The 23156-nt window shown below is 38.0% G+C and overlaps 1 protein-coding gene across 1 annotated transcript in view; it reads right to left on the bottom strand.

Annotated features, from left to right (window-relative positions):
• Positions 1-23156, bottom strand: part of cdc37 (cell division cycle 37 homolog (S. cerevisiae)) — a 31026-nt gene that overhangs the window by 5591 nt on the left and 2279 nt on the right. Inside the window, exons 2-6 of the mRNA XM_028823028.2 lie at positions 17572-17853; positions 16998-17103; positions 8411-8526; positions 8070-8192; positions 6927-7109 (exon numbers count right to left, since the gene is read on the bottom strand). Coding sequence (XP_028678861.2) covers positions 6927-7109; positions 8070-8192; positions 8411-8526; positions 16998-17103; positions 17572-17853 — 810 coding nt within the window. The remainder of the gene's footprint in view (positions 1-6926; positions 7110-8069; positions 8193-8410; positions 8527-16997; positions 17104-17571; positions 17854-23156) is intronic.

Raw genomic sequence — 23156 nt, 5'->3', positions numbered from 1 at the left:
TCACTAATATTAATGATTACAAATATTATCAAATATTATCAAAAGGGACAAGAGGTCACAGTAGCACAATGGCTAGTGCCTCTGTTTCACAGGGTTTAAATCTTTGAGGTAGTGCTGGGTGGTATGACCAAAATTCTATATCACGGTATTTTTCAAGATTGTACCGGTTTCACGTTATTCAACGGTATTTTTTTCCCCATGCACGAGTGGATGTTAACCACATTTTCCACTGCAATTACTGCAGTAGACTGGCTAAGAATAACCTATTCCACTGTCATAAGAATTGTACATTGTACAAAAAACATTTTAATGTGCACACAAAATATTAATACAGGTTTGCATGGCCCCTTTTCAAGGGGGTGGCACTAATGAAGAGAAGGAATCACATTGCATGACAGTTGCAGTCAAAACATAGAACCTTTAATTGAACAAATTTCGCAAAAAACTTAAACTAAAATTTTGACAACATATTTTCAACCATCCAAAGAGGCATTTAGACTTAGTAATATATCCAGACGTGCTTGTCAAAAGTTGTACTGCACTGAGCATGTCTTATAAAAGGAATAAATAGTAAATATTTTTTGTAAACCAACTACACTTTGTTAATGTTAATATCTCTGTCCACTGACATGTTAGTTACTTTTTAAACAACTTTACCATCATTAAACTGCATAATATTTAAACAAATAATAACAATAAAATAAATAATAGTGCAACTTCCAGTAATAATACTATTACTTCAAGCCCCAGGTGCATTACACAGTATTCACCAAATAAAAATAAAATAAAACAAGTGCAACTTGGTGAGGACATCTTTACCAACTGAACCGTCATTAAGGCAAATTGCATTAATATGGACCTTGCTTCAAGCTAAGCTTTTTACGTAAATAATAAAACTGAAACTTGCATTTATAATGCTATCTGTGGTATAGCCCTACGGAAACTTATTAGGGCCACGGTAAAGAAAAAAAAATACGGACACGGAAGAAAAAAAAAAAAAAAAAAAACAATATGTCAAGAATAAAGTCGACATGTTGACTTTATTCTCGACATTTCCACTTTATTCTTGCCGTTTATGTCAAGATTACATTTCCACTTTATTCTCATAGTTTATTTTATAATTAAAGTAGAATGTTGTAAACTAAACTTCATCCTAAAATCAATGTTTATTTATTTATTTATTTATTTATTTTAATTTAATTCATTTTATTGTAATCATTCATACAAATCGATCAATTTTTACAAAAAGTAGGATTGAAAAACAAGTCGACCCCCACCCCTGAGAGAGAGAGAGCATGGCCAACGGGGTAAAACTTAATGCTTGTAAACATACCTAAATTGATGAGTTTAATAGGCCAGTAGAGATGGAGAAAAAAAGAAATGCGGAGGTACAGTAATTGCTTCCTCGGTGCTTTAAGAGCTTATTCTAAAATTTTACTGATTATATCCTGCCAGGTTTTAAAAAAATTCTGTACAGATTCTCTAACTGAATATTTGATTTTTTTCTAGTTTCAAATAGTATAAAACATCGGTTTCCCTCTGACTTAAAAGAGGAGAGTTAGGATTCTTCCAGTTTAGCAAAATAAGTCTGCGTGCCAAAAGTGTTTGTTTGTCCTTCTCCACTTTGAACCCATCTGGAAGAACACCAAACACAGCTGTTAATGGGTTAGGAGGGATTGTGACACCAAGGCTGTCTAAAAGGCACTTAAAAATTTTGGTCCAAAATGATGTTCATTTGGCGCAGGCCCAAAACATGTGACCCAATGAGGCTGGGACTTGACTGCAGCGTTCGCAGGTTGGATCTTGCCCTGGATATATTTTGGACAGTTTTAGGTGAGACAGATGTGCTCGATATATAATTTTGAGTTGAATAATTGTACGCTTTGCGCATATGGAGCTCGAATGAAGTCTCTGCATTGCTACTTTCCACTCCTTTTCTGATATATTAAGAGATTTTTTTCCCATTGTCCTCTTGGATTTTTGAAAGGGAGGGACTATAAAATAATTTTATATATTGCAGAAATGGTGTCTAAGTCCTTGAAATTGAACAATATTTTTCCCAGCATGGATGAGGGTGCAAGATGAGCAAAATCGGGCAGGTTCTATTTAACAAAGTTCCTAATTTGAAGATAGTGAAAGAAATGTGTAGCTGGAAAGTTAAATTTGGAATGCAATTGTTCGTAGGATGCAAAGATGATGTCTATATAAAGATCTCTAAGCAATTTCCAGATATTAAAAACTGCATATGTTAGGTTTAAACGCTAAAATAGTATTTTTACAAGAGACCCACTTACTAAGCAAAGATCAGTTCCGGCTGCAAAAGGACTGGGCTGGCCAAATGTTCCATTCTAGCTTTACAAAGAAAACTAGAGGTGTGGGAATTTTCATACATAGAACAGTCTCATTTGTAGCATCAGATGTAGTATCTGATCCTGAAGGGAGATATGTGATGGTCATGGGCAACTTATTTAACTGTAAAATGATTTTGATAAATGTTTATGCACCTAATGTCGATGATAAGGAATTCATACAAAACGTATTTGCATCCATTCCCAATGTGAACACTCATAAAATTATAATGGCTGGGGACTTTAATTGTGTATTAAATCCACTCTTAGATAGGACTCCTGTCACGGGGGGATGACATCTAACACTGCAAAGACAGTTACACAGTTTGTAACTGACCACAACTTATCAGACCCCTGGAGGTTTCTAAACCCAAACTCAAGAACATATTCTTTCTACTCACCAGTACATCATTGCTACTCAAGAATAGATTATTTCTTTATAGATAATAATTTCTTGCCTACGATTAAATCTTGCAAGTACGATGCTATTGTTATTTCCGACCATGCACCTCTGATCTTGGAGTTAAAGTCACTATGCCCCACACACTCACCTCTCAGATGGCGTCTTAACCCGCTTCTATTAGCGGACAAGAACTGTACAGAATTTACATCCAAAAAAATCAGTTTCTTCCTAGAGACAAATACATCCTCCGAGGTTTCTGCAGCAATACTCTGGGAAACTCTAAAGGCCTTCTTAAGAGGACAGATTATTTCATATCTTTCCCATAGGAATAAACCAAGAAAGTATCAGAACTAAAAAGCGAAATTACTAGAAAAGATGAAGAACATGCCAGGCTTCCAAGCAAGGCTACACATAGGAAAAGGCGGGCTCTGCATTCAGAACTCAACCTCTTGACAGCTAAAGAAACTGAACAACTAATTTATAAATCCAGACATCATTACTATGAACATGGAGAGAAAGCTAATAAGCTTTTAGCTCAACAAATCCACAAGCAAGAAGTTCGCAATGCAATCCCAGTAATCACCAACACGAACGGAGACTAAATCATTGACCATAAAAATATAATGCACACATTTAGAGACTACTATAAATCCTTTTATGCTACTGAGTTTAAAGAAGACAACACACAATCTAATGCATTTCTGGATACATTACAGTTACCACAAAAATAGATACTTTTAGTGTGGAGGAACTGAATAAACTTCTGGCACTATCAGAATTACTAGATGCTATAAAGTTACTTCAAGGCGGGAAAGCAGCAGGCCCTGATGGCTACCCTGCAGAATTTTATAAGAAATTCTCCGCTCAGCTAGCTCCCCTCCTATTAGCAAAATTTACAAAAGCTAGAGACAATCAAATTCTACCTCAAACTTTTTGCCAAGCATTAATCACCGTCTTTCCTAAACAAAATAAGGACTTATTACAATGTGCACCATACAGACCAATTTCACTTCTGAATAATGATGTTAAGATACTCTCAAAAATCATAGCTAGAAGGATGGAGAAAGTGCTGCCTTCGGTAATATCACAAGATCAAACTGGATTTATCAAGGGTCGACACTTGCCCTCCAATGTTCAACGCTTGTTTAATGTAATATACTCACCAACAAAGTCAAACACCCCAGAAATATTATCATCATTGGATGCAGAAAAAGCATTTGAAATGATTGAATGGAAATACCTTTTCACTACATTACAGAAATTTGGGTTTGGCCCGAACATTTGTGCATGGATCAAACTACTGTATACCAATCCAGAAGCTTCAGTTTGTATTAACAACATTTGTTCAGACTACTTTAAACTAGAACGTGGTACCAGACAAGGATGCCCCTGGTCACCACTGCTATTTGCAATCACCATTGAACCACTGTCGAAATGCTGAATGGGATTATTAGAAAAATGGGATCATCAGAGAAGGACTGGAACAGAAAATTTCTCTATATGCAGATGATAGGATACTGTATATATCAAACCCACAATTTAAACCGGTGTTGCAGTATAAGAAAAATACATATCATAACAAAAGTAAAAAACGGTTTTTGGTATGAACCAGTATACCACCCAGCACTACTTTGAGGGACCTCAGACTATGCCTGGCACTCCTGTTTTCTTACAATAATTTAAACATGTGCAACTAGTAACTCTAAACCTCCCCCAGTTACTAGTGTACATTTCTGTCAACGGACTAGCACTCTGATCAGTGTTGTACAGTTAGCACATACTCAAGATCCCCACAATAATTTAGTGTGACTTAGTGAAATAATGCATGCATGAGAAATTAATTTTTTTCAGCAAATAAGTAATATGGTCAATGATTAGCTAAATAAATCTAAAAAAAGTCTTCTGATCTCTTTTTCTCTAATCAAGAAACAGGTAAATGGTCTGTATAATTAGTCATCGGCATATTACATAACTCTAGAATTAATTAATTGTGGATCTGCCAATATATTTTCTAAAACGGGGGATCTCAACGTCAGACCTGGGAGCCCATTGTGGCTGCAGGTTTTTGTTCCAGCCAGCTTCGTAATCAGTGACAACACCTGATAACACTGATCTCATTTAATTAGCTGGTATTTTTTTCTCTTCTGTTATTCTACATTAAGAAAGCACCACAGATTGATTTTTACATTTATAAGACATTTAGGAATATTTCCATTTTTGCCATAGGTTTAAATGCTTAATTCCCTTTTGTTGATTTCATTATATTTTGCCCTTTCTCTGTGCAGTTTGCTCCCTTCATTGTGTCTTAATAATGACAACCAACAGAGCCAAGCAGAGCAGACAACACTGAATAATAAAAGGCTGCAACTACTTTAGCGTTAGAGCCACTAATTAGAAAACAAATGGACCAATTAAACAATTAGAACACCTGGCAAAAAACAGAATGAAAATCAAGATGAAAATATTGTTAAAAAGAAAAAAAATACATTATTCCTATATAACTGCGTGATACATTTTACTATTATATATATACCCTAGGTTCTTGTCTATAAGCCGGACTCGTGTATAAGCCGGAGACCAAAAATCATACGAATTTTTAAAATAAAATCTTATCATAGATAAGCCGGACTCATGGATAAGCCGAACGTACTATAACCTATAACTAATAGAAGGGAGGGAGGTCAGTGGTCTCACTCGCACCCATTTAATTTCTTTAAGGGGGGAGAGAGTGTGAGATATTGGCGTCTCTCTCACTCCCCGCATGGCGCGGTTGGAGCGGCCGGAGCGCGTTCTTTCTGCTCTGGGCGTCGCCGAGTCAACACGCGCGCGTAGCGGTCATTTAAATTGTGATTTTATATGTAAGCATATTTAAATATATATCGCAGATTTTTTGCTGGTTCGCGGATTTCTGCGGACAATGGGTCTTTTAATTTCTGATGCATGCTTCCTCAGTTGGTTTGCCCAGTTGATTTCATACAAGGGACGCTATTGGCAGATGGCTGAGAAGCTAGATTGCTTAATTTTCTCTCTCTCTTGCGCTGACTATCTGTGATCCTGACGTATGGGGATTGAGCAGGGGGGCTGTTCAAATACCTAGACGATACGGACGCTCGTCTAAAAATGCTGAAAGATTATCTTCACGTTGCTATCTTTTCTGCAGCTGCTTACTGAAATGACATGCTGCATAGTGCTTCGCATACTTAAAAGCTCGAAGGGCACATATTGATTTTTGACTGAAAAACAAACTCTCTCTCTCTCTGTCTTTCTCTTTCTCTCCCTCTCCCTCTCCCTGACGGAGGGGGTGTGAGCTGCCGCCTTCAACAGCTTTGTGCCGCGGTGCTTCGCATACTTAAAAGCCAAACAGCACCATTGATTTGTTTGCTACAGATTGTTTTCTCTATCTATGTGACATTCTGTGCTCCTGACAGGCACTCCTTTGAAGAGGAAGATATGTTTGCATTCTTTTAATTGTGAGACGGAACTGTCATCTCTGTCTTGTCATGGAGCACAGTTTAAACTTTTGAAAAAGAGACAAATGTTTGTTTGCAGTGTTTGAATAACGTTCCTGTCTCTCTACAACCTCCTGTTTTTCTGCGCAAATCTGTGACGCAAGCATGACAATATAAAAATAACCATATAAAGATATGGTTTCTACTTCGCGGATTTTCTTATTTCGCGGGTGGCTCTGGAATGCAACCCCCGCGATGGAGGAGGGATTACTGTATAAGCCGGACTTATGTATAAGCCGATATTCTATTTTTTCATTTTCACAACCTTTTTCCTTAGATAAGCCTCGGCTTATAGACAAGAAGTTAGGGTATATATATATATATATATATATATATATATATATATATATATATATATATATATATATATATATATATATCAGAGTTATTTTTGTAATTTCTGAATTTTTCCCAAATCACAGAATCTGGCAAATAACGGTTCACTTAATTAGCCCAAGAATCCAATTAAAAATAGAAGCTGGTTGGAACAAAAACCTGTAGCCACAGTGGGCCCCCAGGACCGACGTTGAGAACCCTTGTTCTAAACTGACACCGTTATGGCTGTTTGGATTTTTTATCACTTATACGTGCCTTGGAGAGCTGTTATTTAACAAATCAAATCTACCCTTGCACAGAATGTCAAGCACAGTGCACATACATCCTTACCTCTGGGAGTGCTTCATACACATCAACTGGATCAAGCCCACCCGGTCCCAGGCGTTTCTGCCTCTCTTCTTCTTCATACTCTTTCAAAGCCTTTTCAATTCTTGCCTTGGCTCGCCCTCTTACTCTCTCCTTAAATGCCTCCAGCTCATCATTGAAAGCATCCTGATACTGCTGATCTGCTGTCTACATCAAGAAGAAATTGATTTAAGAAATATGATAGTCTTGCTATGTGATGTAGTTGCCTTTGATAGAAGCCATGTGCATAAAAAAATGACAATTTTAATTTCTGTGTAAGGAAAGTATTCGAAAGAAGAGCCAAAAGACCAGCAGTCTGTCAGCAATAAAGCTTCCACACAGTGAAACATTTAGACATTCCCATACATGTTCAGGGAAAATAAACTCAGTGCCCATGGGTGTCCATAAGGTTTACCTTTGGGAGTTTTACAGCCAATTAACTGATTAAATACAACTGCATCCCCAAAGCATTAGTGTCTGAAACATGACGCTTATAACAAAAAAGTTTTTCTAACTGTAGCATATTTATTTTTAACTGTAATAAAAACTATTATGCAGGAAACACTACATGCAGCATGAAAGAAAATAAAGCAGTATGCCACTTAAATGTAATAAGTAAATACAGATTATGAAGATCTTTTTTTTTCTTTCTCAAAAAACACTAGATGGGTGGCTGTTTTCATCTACTGTTGTTTCATACACCTTATTTATTGTCCAATGTTTCTAAATTAACAAGAAAAAAAATACATGTTTAACTGTACTGTATTTGTTACAACCTAAAAAAAACAAGACAGATTCTGCTCTTTTACAAACAAGTTAAGGAAATAGAAAATGAAAGAAAACACACATAACAGGTAGCAAATATTTAGATCTATTAAAATTTCCTGTCTTTAGTACTAGGGTGTTGTACCATGTTATCCATTATGAATGTAGCAAGAAGTCAAGCAAAATGACACCATTAAGTGGCTAACTAAAAAGAAAGCTTGCATATGGTAGTCTTTTTAGTTAGCCAATACAAGATGTCATTTTGCTTGACTTCTCACTAATTTCCTGTCTTGAAATCCAAAGATGACTTGTACAGCACTTTCAGTTTTCTACAAAATACTTACAACTGAACTTAACTCTTACCTTAATTTTGGTAAAAAACTGTCTGAAGCAGGCTCTGGGATCAACTTTGAGACTTTTAGCTAATTCTAAAATAAACTGCATGACAATGGTCTGATGGGCCACTTGTTCCATCAAGGAATGTTTCTGCAGAATACAAAAACAGAAAGTAAAACATCCACCTACTATGCAAAACATGTTTTGAAAGGCATCTAACCACTCTGAAAACATCAAGTTACATATTAAAATGGTTATCGGCTATACTTCCATTAAATAAATCTGTCAGTGCTACAGTATAGGTGTGGTCTCTATTAATTTGTGTTACAGTTAAAAACATCAAAGTGAAAGAAAACAAAAACTCTCACCTCTTCAACTTCCAGATCGATGCACCAAATAACAAGATAATTGGCTGTCTCTTCACACACTAAATAAGGATTATCTGACAAATATTTCTGACTGTCATCCCAGCGCCGTAGCATACCTGAATACAAAGAAATGCATTAAACTGTTTTTAAAGGTAACAATGATTTAGGCATTCCAATGCAAACATGTTTTAAAAATTAAAATACTGAGTAGTAGTATGAATGTTCTAAATGTTCTGCATTTATGCCGAAGGCATTAAAAGATACATGCTGCAACTGGTTTATACTCCTACCGTACAAGGCTGATCTAAAAATAAAACATATTATTAAACTAACCTGGAAATGTGCATTAAATTGCATGAAAGAGTACAGTACACTAGGAGAAAGTGGGAACCCATACTACTAGAATGCAGGGTCAAATCCACACCCTTAGCTCAGCTGTGTTCTTGAGCAAAACTACAACGAGGATTAGGTTTCCTGCAGGTACACACAGGCCAGACACTCCACCTGCTCAAAATAAAAGTACTTCCTTGCCAAGCACATACATCAATCACCATAATTTATATTAAAACAGTGTCCTCCTTTGGGGTGATGATTGTTAGGTTAGGAGCACCCACCACATGACAAACCACCTCAGGATGCCAGATTAGGACCTGAGTGCAGCCATGCAATGGGTGACACCTCAGCACCACACTAGTTCAGATGAAAAGGAACAGTGTGAGGATTTTTATGGTGGCTTGAGTGACAATTCTGCCACCAACCCCCAGAATATTCCCTGAAGGTTGGAAGGCCTACTTGGAAGGCTGGATGAAGATTAACGTCATACCCAGGATAGATTATGCTGAGATTAAATTAATCAGAAATCAAAGGAGACATCTGGTGGTCAAGATGTAGGTTGCAGACAACAGATCACATGCTGTTATAATGTCTAGCTCACAGTAAATGATTGCTTTTCTTCACAATGACTACCCACTAGCTTGTAATTGTACTAATCTCAGAACAATACTCTTGATTTCTACAATTATAGTAGCTAGTGGGGATGAGCTTAAACTAGTAATAAGTGGAATATCAAATATAAAAGAAAAAAGTCACCTGGTTATGTCTTCCAAAATGCAGCGTTTTTGAATTGCCAGCATAAAGCAGTTAGCAATTCAAAAGCACTTGACACCCCTCTTCACTAGAAATTATTGAGGAAAAACCACTATGCTACTTTGTCTGCTCAAAGGTCACTTAAAAGTTCTGACCATGTAAAATCCACTGCCTGACAGGCAGTTACAAAGTTGTTCAATGTTGCCTGCACAGTACACTCTGAAACTAGCTGATTTTCGATTCACTGACAAACTGCCGTGTTTAACAGAAACCCTTTCTGAAGTCTCACAGGGCCAGACGTGATTCTCAAGTGAGAATACACACCAGGGAACAACCCGTTAAAAAGTATGTAGTGGCAAAATCCTGTGCTACAAAGGCTACACCCACAGGGCTTCTACCAAAAAAACCTGCCCTCAGTTCCTCCAGTTGGTGTAGTTTACACCACTGGGGTTTTAGGGAGAAAGCAAAAGAAACTGAACAAAAGACTTGACGCTGACAGAAAATAAGATGAAATTGCTGTTATCAATTCAGGAGCTCAGAGGCACAAGGTAACTGAAGCGTATTGATTTAATTTGTACACTGTAATAAACACTGGGACAGAAGAAACAGACATACACTCAGACACAGACCATTGCAGGTTAATGTTGACTAAGTGTAAAGATGATTAGTGAAATGGTTAATATTGATAAAATAACTGTGTGGAACATTTTGCATGAAAAACTTAACATGCAGAAAGTTTGTGCAAAAGTGGTTCAACGAGTTCTCACTGTCCTTCGGAAGGGAAATTGTCGAGCAATTTGTTTGGATGTTTTGGAACAGATTGATCGAACCAAAAACATATCCTGGTAATGGATCACCCACTGTACTCACCCGACCTGGCACAGTGCGACTTGTTTTTGTTTCCAAATGTCAAAAGCACATTGAAAGGGAAGCATTTTGAATCAACAGATGTCATGAAACAAGCAGCGACGGCTGCCATGAAAGCACTCAAAGAAGAAGACTTTAAACATGGCGTGGAGTAATGGAACAAGCGTCTCCAGCAGTGTGTGGATGCAAGGAGAGAGTATAATGAAGGGGAAAAGTAAATTCTGTAAATTTGAAAATAATAAAAATATTTTATGGCATCAGTCCGGTTATTTTTCCACACACCCCTCATATTCTCACACAATCAATTAATGAATGTTGGCAATTAAACACTGTTTAAATGTAAATATACATGTACTTGTAGGTTTTAATCATTTTTAATCATTAATTGCACTCCAGCTTTTCGGATGTTAAAATATACATTTACTGCATTTATAAGGGTGTGTTTTTTTCTTTAGTGTATCAGCTAGACATTTGTAATTCCTGAGGTATAATTATAAAATATGAATTGCCATTTTAATTATGTAGTACTTATTTCTTACCAAAATGTATACTGTATTAGACAGAGAAATAATAAAAACTGTACAAATCTTTTTAAAAAGCTGCAAATGTATCAAATGTTCATAAGTTGTACGTATTATGTCTTCCTCAAGAAGACGCAAGACTAACATGTTAAACGGGTTTATACTTAAAAGACACATTTTGCTATAAAACAAATATGCCTATCGTATACTAAGCAGCAATTTCAAATTCTTCTTTATCTTTTCTTTTTCCAAATAAAAATGTAAGTTGCTACGCTTAAAACAATCTCGCTGTCCAAACTGAGACGGTGTCTGTTTTAATTTAAAGGACAAAATAAGAAGGTCTGAATTCATTTAAGTTGCATTTCTTGCCATTTGTCTAAAAGCACTCAACTTTCTTTAATGTAAAGGCTAAGCTCTCTGATAAAACAAGCCTGGACTGTCCTTTGTTTACACTGCTGGAAGTTTGGCTCAACTACCATAATACTTCGAGTAAAGGAGCACTGCAACTAAAAAAGCTTAGAAAAAGCAGGGGCTGAAAAGATCAAATTTTGTGATTGGCCAATTGACTGATCAAGTCATTTTTAGGGAAAATCGTCAGATTTAGATCGGCATTTGATCGACTGGAGCATCCCTACTGTAGACAGTTCCTCGTTATCAGAAGTTTGCTCTCTGTCAGACAACGTTAACGGAATCACCTCTGCTCTTTGCAATTCTGACCCAACTCTGAGCACAGCCTTCATGAAGCATTAGGTCGGTTTAGATACTCAGTGAGCCTTCAAAGTATTCTCACCCAGTTTTAGGCAAAATTCACACCTGGTTATCTCCATACATACAGTGGAACCTCAGGTCACGACCGTAATTTGTTCCAAAACTCTGGTCGCAACCCGATTTGGTCGTGACCCAAAGTAATTTCCCCCATTAGATTGTATGTAAATACAATTACCCTAAGTTCTTGTCTATAAGCCGGACTCATGTATTAGCCGGAGACCAAAAATCATACGAATTTTTAAAATAAAATCGTATCATAGATAAGCCGGACTCATGGATAAGCCGAACGTACTATAACCTATAACTAATAGAAGGGAGGGAGGTCAGTGGTCTCACTCGCGCCCATTTAATTTCTTTAAGGGGGGAGAGAGTGTGAGATATTGCCGTCTCTCTCACTCCCCGCATGGCGCGGTTGGAGCGGCCGGAGCGCGTTCTTTCTGCTCTGGGCGTCGCCGAGTCAACACGAGCGCGTAGCGGTCATTTAAATTGTGATTTTATATGTAAGCATATTTAAATATATATCGCGGATTTCTGCGGACAATGGGTCTTTTAATTTCTGGTACATGCTTCCTCAGTTGGTTTGCCCAGTTGATTTCATACAAGGGACGCTATTGGCAGATGGCTGAGAAGCTACCCGGCTTACTGTTCTCTCTCTCTTGCGCTGACTATCTGTGATCCTGACGTATGGGGATTGAGCAGGGGGGCTGTTTGCACACCTAGACAATACGGACGCTCGTCTAAAAATGCTGAAAGATTATCTTCACGTTGCTATCTTTTGTAAAGCTGATTCCTGAAAAGACATGCTGCACAGTGCTTCGCATACTTAAAAGCTCGAAGGGCACGTATTGATTTTTGACTGAAAAACAAACTCTCCCTCTCTCTCTCTTTGTCTGCTCCTGACGGAGGGGGTGTGAGCTGCCGCCTTCAACAGCTTTGTGCCGCGGTGCTTCGCATACTTAAAAGCCAAACAGACATATTGATTTGTTTGCTTCACTCCTTTGAAGAGGAAGATATGTTTGCATTCTTTTAATTGTGAGACAGAACTGTCATCTCTGTCTTGTCATGGAGCACAGTTTAAACTTTTGAAAAAGAGACAAATGTTTGTTTGCAGTGTTTGAATAACGTTCCTGTCTCTCTACAACCTCCTGTGTTTCTGCGCAAATCTGTGACCCAAGCATGACAATATAAAAATAACCATATAAACATATGGTTTCTACTTCGTGGATATTCTTATTTCGCGGGTGGCTCTGGAACGCAACCCCCGCGATGGATGTATAAGCCGGACTTATGTATAAGCCGATATTCTATTTTTTCATTTTCACAACTTTTTTCCTTAGATAAGCCGCGGCTTATTGACAAGAACTTAGGGTAATCCGTTCCGGACCGTACAAACTGTATGTAAATATATTTCTTTTAAAGATTTTTAAGCACAAAAATAGTTAATAATACAATAGAATGCACAGTGTAATAGTAAACTAAATGTAAAAACATTGAATAACACTGAGAAAACCTTGAACAGAGAAAACTAACATTGCAAGAGTTCACGCTACAGCCTTAGGAACCGCTCGCTGTAAACAGTTTTTTTAATGAGTTTTAAGCACAGGGAATAAAATGAACATTTGAAAACTCCGTAATTTATACAAAAACTAACATAAACAACCAAGAAAACTAACCTTGCATGAGTCGTGTTCTGGCATGAAGGAAGCGAGCAGGAAGCACGTCTGACCGAGAACAATGTACTGTACAGGGAGAGACTGAACATGTGCGGAAATCATTGGCGCGTACAAACCGGAAGGTAAACGAAATAGAGCACAAAGAGTTCACAGTGAAATCATGCACGTCTGACCAAGAACAATGTGCAACACGTGCGGAAATCATCGGTGCATACAAACCGGAAGGGAAACTGGCTTGTTCGTCAACCGAGTGTGTGGTCGTGAACAGATGCAACAGTTTGGCAAACTTTTTGGTCGTAACCCGATTTATACGTGTTCCGAGACATTCGTGAACTGAGGTTCCACATTATATACATATTATGCATAGTACATATTATATATGTCTGGCTTCAGTGAGACTACATTTTGATACTCTGCTCCTACTCAAAACACTCCTGTCATCAATCTCTCTCCAAACAGTCATTCATTAAATTTCTGTAAAAGTATATACTTGTATACACCATGGTGAATATAAGCTCTTTGATTTCTATAGTAAAGACTAGTGTCATATTCTTCTGAGACAAATTAGTTAGTTCACAAATTGCAGTTAAACTAATCCTCCCAAATAACTACATTGGAGGCAGTAAATACATTGCCCAATCTCCATGAAGTAATAACTAGTTAATTTACTTTGTTCTGCATGATTATACAAGACATACAGTGCATCCGGAAAGTATTCACAGCGCATCACTTTTTCCACATTTTGTTATGTTACAGCCTTATTCCAAAATGGATTAACACTAGAATTACCAGAGTCTACGAAAAAACTTGTAGATCCGGCCCACCTTAAAACCATTCACACCTCTCCGCCAGCGTCCTTTGTCCTCTAAATGATTCGATAAAAACAAGCTGCAAGCAGCCGGCTATTCCATCCCCCCACCGACTTAGAACATGCACTAGCATCTCCCAGCTCATGCCTTGTTATTTGGAACACACGCATTTCATGTGTGTTCCGTTTCTGCAGTAATCTGTGTAAACACATTGTTAAAACAAACTTTTTCATATATTAGTAATAAATGTTACAAAATGTAGGCATAAACTATAGAATGTGTGAAGCAGCATGAAGTCCAAACATCAAATAAACACTTTCATAAAAGGTTCAAGAACAATACAACAGCTTCTGTGGCGTAGTGCTAATATTTGCTGTCTAAGAGCGCAGCAGGCTTACTGTCCATCAGACACCTGAGATCGATTCCCCGTTGAGGAGAAAGTGTTCTTTTTTTTTTTCTTTTTAACCTCAAACGGACATAAAATTTATAAATTGGTATGTACTGTCAGTTAATGAGATCGTTATATTTTCATGTGGTATGCTCCTTTTAAAATATTTTTTTAACAATTGAGACTTCAATTAACATGAACAAGTGTCCTTATAACTGTTATTTTTAAGATCCATAACACACAGAGCACTGCGTAATAGAGAGACAGACGGGCAGAAAAGTCACTAGATATATAAATAAAACAGGGAACGCACATGTACTGAAAGAAAAAAAAAAGATCAACATGTGCGTTGATCCTGCTGCACTGAATAAGCTCACATGCTCCAACACCCTCCCCCCCCCCCCCCGATCTGACTCTAAGTTAACAGCACAAGTACAGACGCAAACCAAGTGTATGTGTGTACTGTATAATATTAACAAAAAGAGCAGCTTACTACTGAAAACAGCAAATATAGGAGTGAGTGGGGATTGAACCAGGGACTCTTGATCACACTTCAATCACTCCCAGATAATCAAACAAGGCATGAGCTGGGAAAAAACTTAGTGAACGTTCTGCAGCGATAGGGGATGGAATAGCCGGCTGCTTGCTGCTCGTGTTAATCGGCACTTGTAGAAGACAAAAGAGAAGTGAGAACGGTTTTAAGGTGGGCTGGATCTACGAGTTTTTTCATAGACTCTGGTAATTCTAGTGTTACCAATTCATTTTTTTCCTCAAAATTCTAAACACAACACCCCATAATGACAACATAAAAAAAAGCTTGAGGTTTTTGCAAATTTATTAAAAATAAAAAAACTGAGAAATCACATGTACTGTACAGAAGTATTCACAGCCTTTGCTCAATACTTTGTCGATGCACCTTTGGCAGCAATTACAGCCTCAAGTCTTTTTGAATATGATGCCACAAGCTTGGTACACCTATCCTTGGCCAGTTTCGCCCATTCCTCTTTGCAGCACCTCTCAAACTCCATCAGGTTGGATGGGAAGCGTCGGTGCACAGCCATTTTAAGATCTCTCCAAAAGATGTTCAATCGGATTCAAGTCTGGGCTCTGGCTGGGCCACTCAAGGACATTCACAGAGTTGTCCTGAAACCACTCCTTTGATATCTTGGCTGTGTGCTTAGGGTCATTGTCCTACTGAAAGATGAACCGTCGCCCCAGTCTGAGGTCAAGAGTGCTCTGGAGCAGGTTTTCATCCAGGATGTCTCTGTACATTGCTGCAGTCATCTTTCCCTTTATCCTGACTAGTCTCCCAGTCCCAGCTGACAGGAAAAGAACATCAGTGACAACTGCCGACAGTGAAGCACATTGTGCAAGCCAAACGGTCATATATCAACTACAGACCATTATGCCAAAAAAAAAACATGATCAGTGACCTCAGCTCGGCATCAAGCCAAAAACAGAAGCTTTTTCGCCATTGACAAATGAAAAAACGATGAGACGGGCAGGACACAAAGCGAGACATCAACTAGAATAAACAGCAATTTAGGCAGACTGCAGAAGAAGCACTTCCTAGTTTCATTCAAGCTAAGTGAGCAATATAGTGGCTTCACAGCTATAGGAGACTGGGCTTGAAGGAAAGCCAGGTCGCAAGACTGTGTGAAATTTGTCGTCAATGCTTTTTTTTCTTAGCTCTCCGATTTTCCCTGAATTCTAAAGATGTGTGTGCAATCTTAACTGGCAAAGAAGCTAAGGATCTGCGCTGGCATCCCGAAGGTTGCCAGTTCGAATCCCCATCACTGCCAAAAGAGATGCTACTCTGCTGGGCCCTTGAGCAAGGCCCTTAACATTCAATTGCTCCAGGGGCGCTGTACAATGGCTGACCCTTCGCTCTGACCCCAAGGGGTATGCGAAAAGATGCACTTCACTGCGTGTTGTCCTATATAACTATGTATGTGACAAATAAATAAAGAACAAATTTAAATTAGCAGAATATGTATGAGTGTAGACACAGCTCATGAATGGGTAAGCTTCCTACTGAAGTTTTTCTCCTGTCTTGTGTCCAATGTTATTAGAAAAAGCTCCAACCACTTCAAAGCACCAGAGTAATTTGGTTCTGAAAATAGTTAGCTGTATAGTCAGATTATAGACTGTGCTTGCGATGATCAAGCATTTATTTTTAAACTAATAAAACAGTATGGCTTTGATAACAGAATTTTCTCCCACTTTTATACCACAACCAGCACAACTTTGTGTTTGCACTGCTGGACTGTGCTGGTTTTCTCAATGTCTCAAATCAAGCTCCCCTTGCACTGTTATCTGTGAGATAATACCACATGGCCAGGGCTGTTTCCTGCATGAAACCATGCAAGCACAAGCTAAGTGTGTAATTTTTTTGTAATCCCAGAAATTTGAGAAAGTACGTATTAATACATAGATGCCACATTTACAGCAGGTAGAAATCTATAGATACTTTACCAAAATGCTTGATTTGCTTCTCATATTTTTCTACAAATGTTTTGTGTTTCTGCTCTCTCTCTTCTTCCGTTTCTTCCTTTGTTTCTGATTTTAAATTAAAAACACTCTGCAAATAAAATAAACAAAATTATACTAAACACGCAGCATGCAAAAAGAGAACTGTGGGGTCTGTTCAAGAATTGTGAAGTAGTTTTAGAGGATAATTCAAAGCACAGGTGGATGGGATGAATATTAATTTTCATCCATTATTACTGCAACTGCATACACGTTTTTTTTCACTATACAACATTTAAAATAAATTGCTTGAAAAATGTAACTCATTTGCATGAAGAAAAAGACAGTGCAGACCCCCAGCTAAAAAGGACTACCTAAAAAAGAAGACAGTTAAAACTGATATATTTTAATCAAACATGACTAAGACAATTTTGTCCTTTACAAAGCACATCACTGGATTCAGGAAAAAGAAATAAATATCATCTATCAAGTGCCAACTGAGAAATTTACTGGAGGAAAGACTACCACCACAACAACACAGACTAAGAATAAATTGCTTTAAATTAAAAATGTAGCTTACCTTGCTGAAACCATCTTTGCTTAGTGTGTCAACATTCCAAGGCATCTTTTTTTCCTGCTGTCGGTGCTCGTCCAATTTTTTTTCTAAGATTTTCTCCTCTTTCTTTGCTCGCTTCTGCTCTTCCTGTAGTTTTTGAAGCTCACTCTTTGCATCGTCAGTGCCAGAGGTTTCCAGACCCTTTATTTTTTTCTGTAATTCTGTCATCTTCCTCTTGCTGTCTGCTAGAGTCTTCTCAATGTCTTCTCGTTCTTTTTGAAATTGTTCCATTCTTTCAACACGTGCCTAGAGTAAAATCAAAGCATCTAAAATCACTACAGGATGGACAGATAAAATAATACTCCACTACACATTAAATGCTCCTAGTAATGGTAGTCTAACTGACTTATAAATTAATTGAATGACTCACAACCTTGCTTGAGATTCTCCTGTATTTTTGGTGGGGGATTAAAGGCAATAGTTATAAATCAGGTTGTAAGGTGGCATGATTTACTCTGGCTTTACCTCAGGGAAAGATTTTTTTTTCTTTTTTTTAGAGACAAATCCCCCCATACTCCCAGTAACAGACTAAAATTGACTGGCATTTTATAAACAAACTAGCCACCAGGTAATGAAATAATTAAAAAAAAATTATTTGCTATCACTTGTTCTACGTGTACCATCAGTGCCTTTCCTCCATATTCACATACGTGCGAACGCCACTTCACTGAGGCTTTCTCTCATGACTGCGTTCCTGTAAAGCCTGTGTCTCATACTCTATAATTATTTATGAGGCATGTTTCTACCCCTCCTGTCTACTCTTATACTTGGCATCTTTAAAGGGGACTCTCTCAGTGTGGCTCAAATGCCTTTACTTTTCTACATGTCTCATACGCACAATTCCTCTTTTGTTGTATGAAGAAAGCCAAAGTGCCCAATCAGATTGTTCAGAGGGACTGGAAACACAGATCTTACAGTTTTATTAGATAGATAGATTAGATAGATAGATAGATATGAAAAGCACTATATGATAAACAGGCAGACAGATATGAAAACCACTATCTGACTGACAGACAGTCGTATATTAATTTTAAGATAGATAGACAGACAGACAGACAGACATGACAAGCACTATATGATAGATAGACAGACATGATAAATAGATACTACTTTTAGTATAGCAGGCAGCATAGACAGAGAGATAGACAGATACTAACAATTTCACAAAATGTACAATATACAGTGGGTACGGAAAGTATTCAGACCCCCTTCAATTTTTCACTCTGTCATATTGCAGCCATTTGCTAAAATCATTTAAATTAATTTTTTCCCTCATTAATGTACACACAGCACCCCATATTGACAGACAAAAAAAAGAATTTTTGAAATTGTTGCAGATTTATTAAAAAAGAAAAACTGAAATATCACATGGTTCTAAGTTTTCAGACCCTTTGCTCAGTATTTAGTAGAAGCACCCTTTTGAGCTAATACAGCCATGAGTCTTCTTGGGAAAGATGCAACAAGTTTTTCACACCTGGATTTGGGGATTCTCTGCCATTCCTCCTTGCAGATCCTCTCCAGTTCTGTCAGGTTGGATGGTAAACGTTGGTGGACAGCCATTTCTAGGTCTCTCCAGAGATGCTCAATTGGGTTTAAGTCAGGGCTCTGGCTGGGCCATTCAAGGACAGTCAGAGTTGTTGTGAAGCCACTCCTTCATTATTTTAGCTGTGTGCTTAGGGTCATTGTCTTGTTGGAAGGTAAACCTTCGGCCCAGTCTGAGGTCCTTAGCACTCTGGAGAAGGTTTTTGTCCAGGATATCCCTGTACTTGGCCGCATTCATCTTTCCCTCGATTGCAACCAGTCGTCCTGTCCCTGCAGCTGAAAAACACCCCCACAGCATGATGCTACCACCGCCATGCTTCACTGTGGGGACTGTATTGGACAAGTGATGAGCAGTGCCTGGTTGTCTCCACATATACCGCTTAGAATTAAGGCCAACTCCCGCATGGAGTTTGCTAAAAGACACCTGAAGGACTCTGAGATGGTGAGAAATAAGATTCTCTGGTCTGATGAGACCAAGATAGAACTTTTTGGCCTTAATTCTAAGCGGTATGTGTGGAGACAAACCAGGCACTGCTCATCACTTGTCCAATACAGTCCCCACAGTGAAGCATGGCAGTGGCAGCATCATGCTGTGGGGGTGTTTTTCAGCTGCAGGGACAGGACGACTGGTTGCAATCGAGGGAAAGATGAATGCGGCCAAGTACAGGGATATCCTGGACAAAAACCTTCTCCAGAGTGCTAAGGACCTCAGACTGGGCCGAAGGTTTACCTTCCAACAAGACAATGACCCTAAGCACACAGCTAAAATAACGAAGGAGTGGCTTCACAACAACTTTGTGACTGTTCTTGAATGGCCCAGCCAGAGCCCTGACTTAAACCCAATTGAGCATCTCTGGAGAGACCTAAAAATGGCTGTCCACCAACGTTTACCATCCAACCTGACAGAACTGGAGAGGATCTGCAAGGAGGAATGGCAGAGGATCCCCAAATCCAGGTGTGAAAAACTTGTTGCATCTTTCCCAAGAAGACTCATGGCTGTATTAGCTCAAAAGGGTGCTTCTACTAAATACTGAGCAAAGGGTCTGAATACTTAGGACCATGTGATATTTCAGTTTTTCTTTTTTAATAAATCTGCAACAATTTCAAAAATTCTTTTTTTTGTCTGTCAATATGGGGTGCTGTGTGTACATTAATGAGGGAAAAAATTAATTTAAATGATTTTAGCAAATGGCTGCAATATGACAAAGAGTGAAAAATTGAAGGGGGTCTGAATACTTTCCGTACCCACTGTATGTTCAATGTGGGTTATGTACCAAGGGTGAGTCTTGTCTCCCTTCCTCACTGTAATTTTTATTGACAGATTATAGGATGTAGGTAAGTTAAGGAAATACCTAGTTTGAGAAACTAGAGGTTACAGCTATTACTTTGTTAATAATAGCCTCACAGGCCTGTAAAATCTGCAATTTCATACTTTATATCTCAGTATGATGTGCTTTGGATGAGACTTACCACTACCAAAGATAAGGTCATGGTCATATCCTGGAAGAGAGTAGTTTGATCTCTCCAATTTAGGTAGAAGAAACACTCTAAGGCAGTGAAGCTCACATAGCTTTGAGCCACATTCATGTGTGAGGCCAAAGGTGCTAGTGAGAGATCGGCTAAAGAATTGCAACAGTTTTGCAAATGCTACATCAGAATGTTCTGTGGCAGAATTAAATCCTGCACAAAAGCTTTCGGTTTACCAGTCAATCCACATTACCATTCAAAAGCTTGTAAGTTTTATTTCCTGTCTTGTGTTCAATATTGTTGGGATAGGCTGCAACCCCTTGAAAGCACCCCAGTAAATTGGTGCTGAAAATGGACAGCTGTGTTCAGTAATTACTGAATCATGCTATACATAAAAGCTATATCAAAAGCTGATGAAATGCTACTTAATTGTGTGTGTGTGTGTGTGTGCGTGTGAGTGAGTGTTTAAGTGCATGAGTTTGCAAAAGGCTCCTCTCCAGTGGTGAGTGTTGTTGCAGAATATTTTTTTTTTTAATTTATTACTATTTGCTTGTAACAAAGCTTTAATGCAAATCCAATTAGCATCAGTGAAACACACCCCATCTTGTTGTGCTTGCGTGTAAGGTATCATTACAGTGGAGCTTCCTTTATTTTTCAAGCTTTGTCATATCTTATATAAAAAAAAAGGCAAACAGAGAAGAGCGACAGCAGCAACGTTTACTGAGATGACAGTGACTGGCAGACACAGATGTTGACAAAGCAAACAAAGTGTTTAACACAATACATACAATGAAAATTAAGAACTAAGTAGAAGAGAAATAAAAAACAGATGGTAAAAACAGATTAATTTAAGCCAATTATTTCTTTGTGCCATAGCCCTTCATTACATTTTGAAAAACAAATACACCAGTTTACATCTCTAATATTTCATGAAATTATTTTGAGAAAATATACATTTTTGACTCTGTATGAGAAACATGAATATGTGTATCAATATAGTGCTGATCTTCAATCGTTAAGGTGTTTTGACAATTTATCAAGATACCGTATTTCACAAACCTCCACAGGGTTGATGGGCTCAGTATCTGTGCCAAGGTAAGAAACACAATGATACACAAGAACACTGAAATAGGGCTACTGCTTTAATGGATCAAAAGGAACCAGTAATGACAATTTGGGCATGAAGTGATGATGCCCCTTGAGGACCCCTACCACGCCCACTTGGAGCTAAAGGCAGATAACTGTGATGTGATATTTCTATTGCATTATTATATTGTATTGAGGATTACTTGTGTTCTGTTCTGTTCTGTGTATTGTGTTGTATTTAACCCCCCTTTTTTTGACACCCACCCTACCTGGAAATGGGGGCTCTCTTGGAACTGACTTTCCCCAGGATTCTTCCATTTTTTTTCCCTACAAGGGTTTTATTTGGGAGTTTTTCCTTGTCTTCTTAGAAAGTCAAGGCTGGTGGGGCTGTCAAAAGGCAGGGCCTGTTAAAGCCCATTGTGGCTCTTCTCATGTGATTTTGGGCTATAAAAAAAATAAATTGTACTGTATTGTATAACTGACATTCTGGAGGGGGATTCTCTCTCTCTCAATCTCAGCAAGCCTGGGAACATCTGGAAATTACCTAGAAGGCACAGAGCACCTTTGCCAAGGAGAAGGTTCCCTGGACTGTTCAGACGGTCATGTTGCCAGGATGAGCACAGAAGTACAGCATCATTAAAACTCTAAATGCATTTACATCCCTTTTAAGATTATTCAGTTAAGGAAGAAAGACGTTTTTGGGGTAAGGTCTTTATACTCACTAAAACGATGATGTGTTGCATGATGATAAAAAAAGTTCAAGTTAGAAATGTCACTGTAGTCTGTACAGACCTACAATGGGCCATTACTTGATTAGCCAGTCATTCCATGATAGATTTCAAAAATTAAAAAAAAATAATAATAATTCATTAGACTTACAGTTTGCTCCTCCAACAACCTAAAGCTGCTATTTAACAACTAAATAGAATAGGGTAATAAGCATTTCAATATTATACAACATTCTTTATTTACTAAAGTAAAAAACACAGTACATATACAGGATATTAATTTTCACACTTTACTGAAAATAATTGTTTCATGACACCAGTACAGTTATTCTACACAAAGTACTGATCATTTTATGGCATCCTGAAACAGCTTTCAATTTTTTTATACAATTTTGCCATTGATAATAATGCCTTGATAGTATTTACTAACGTGCAAACAACACATTATTAAAAAGATATGCCTATTATTAGACTAGATAAACGTTATTAATCTTATGGGGAAATTCAACATTATGTTAGTAAATCTTAATTGGTCACCAGTGCAAGTGAGAGAGAGAGCTCTGCAACTCCTGTCCAGTGTAAGTCCGATTCCTACATGTCATCTAAATTTTTGCCAGAACAAGAACTAGGCTCCCCATTATCCTAAACCAGGCAAGTAGACTGTAAAATAGCTTTATAAACTGAATGGAAAAATGGTGTAAGAATTATTCTGTAAAGATTGATAAT

This window comes from Erpetoichthys calabaricus, chromosome 17 (genome assembly GCF_900747795.2).
Source record: "Erpetoichthys calabaricus chromosome 17, fErpCal1.3, whole genome shotgun sequence".
Classification (NCBI taxonomy): domain Eukaryota; kingdom Metazoa; phylum Chordata; class Cladistia; order Polypteriformes; family Polypteridae; genus Erpetoichthys; species Erpetoichthys calabaricus.
Note: the sequence above shows the minus strand (reverse complement) of the source record. Positions and strands in the feature narration are given on the sequence as shown.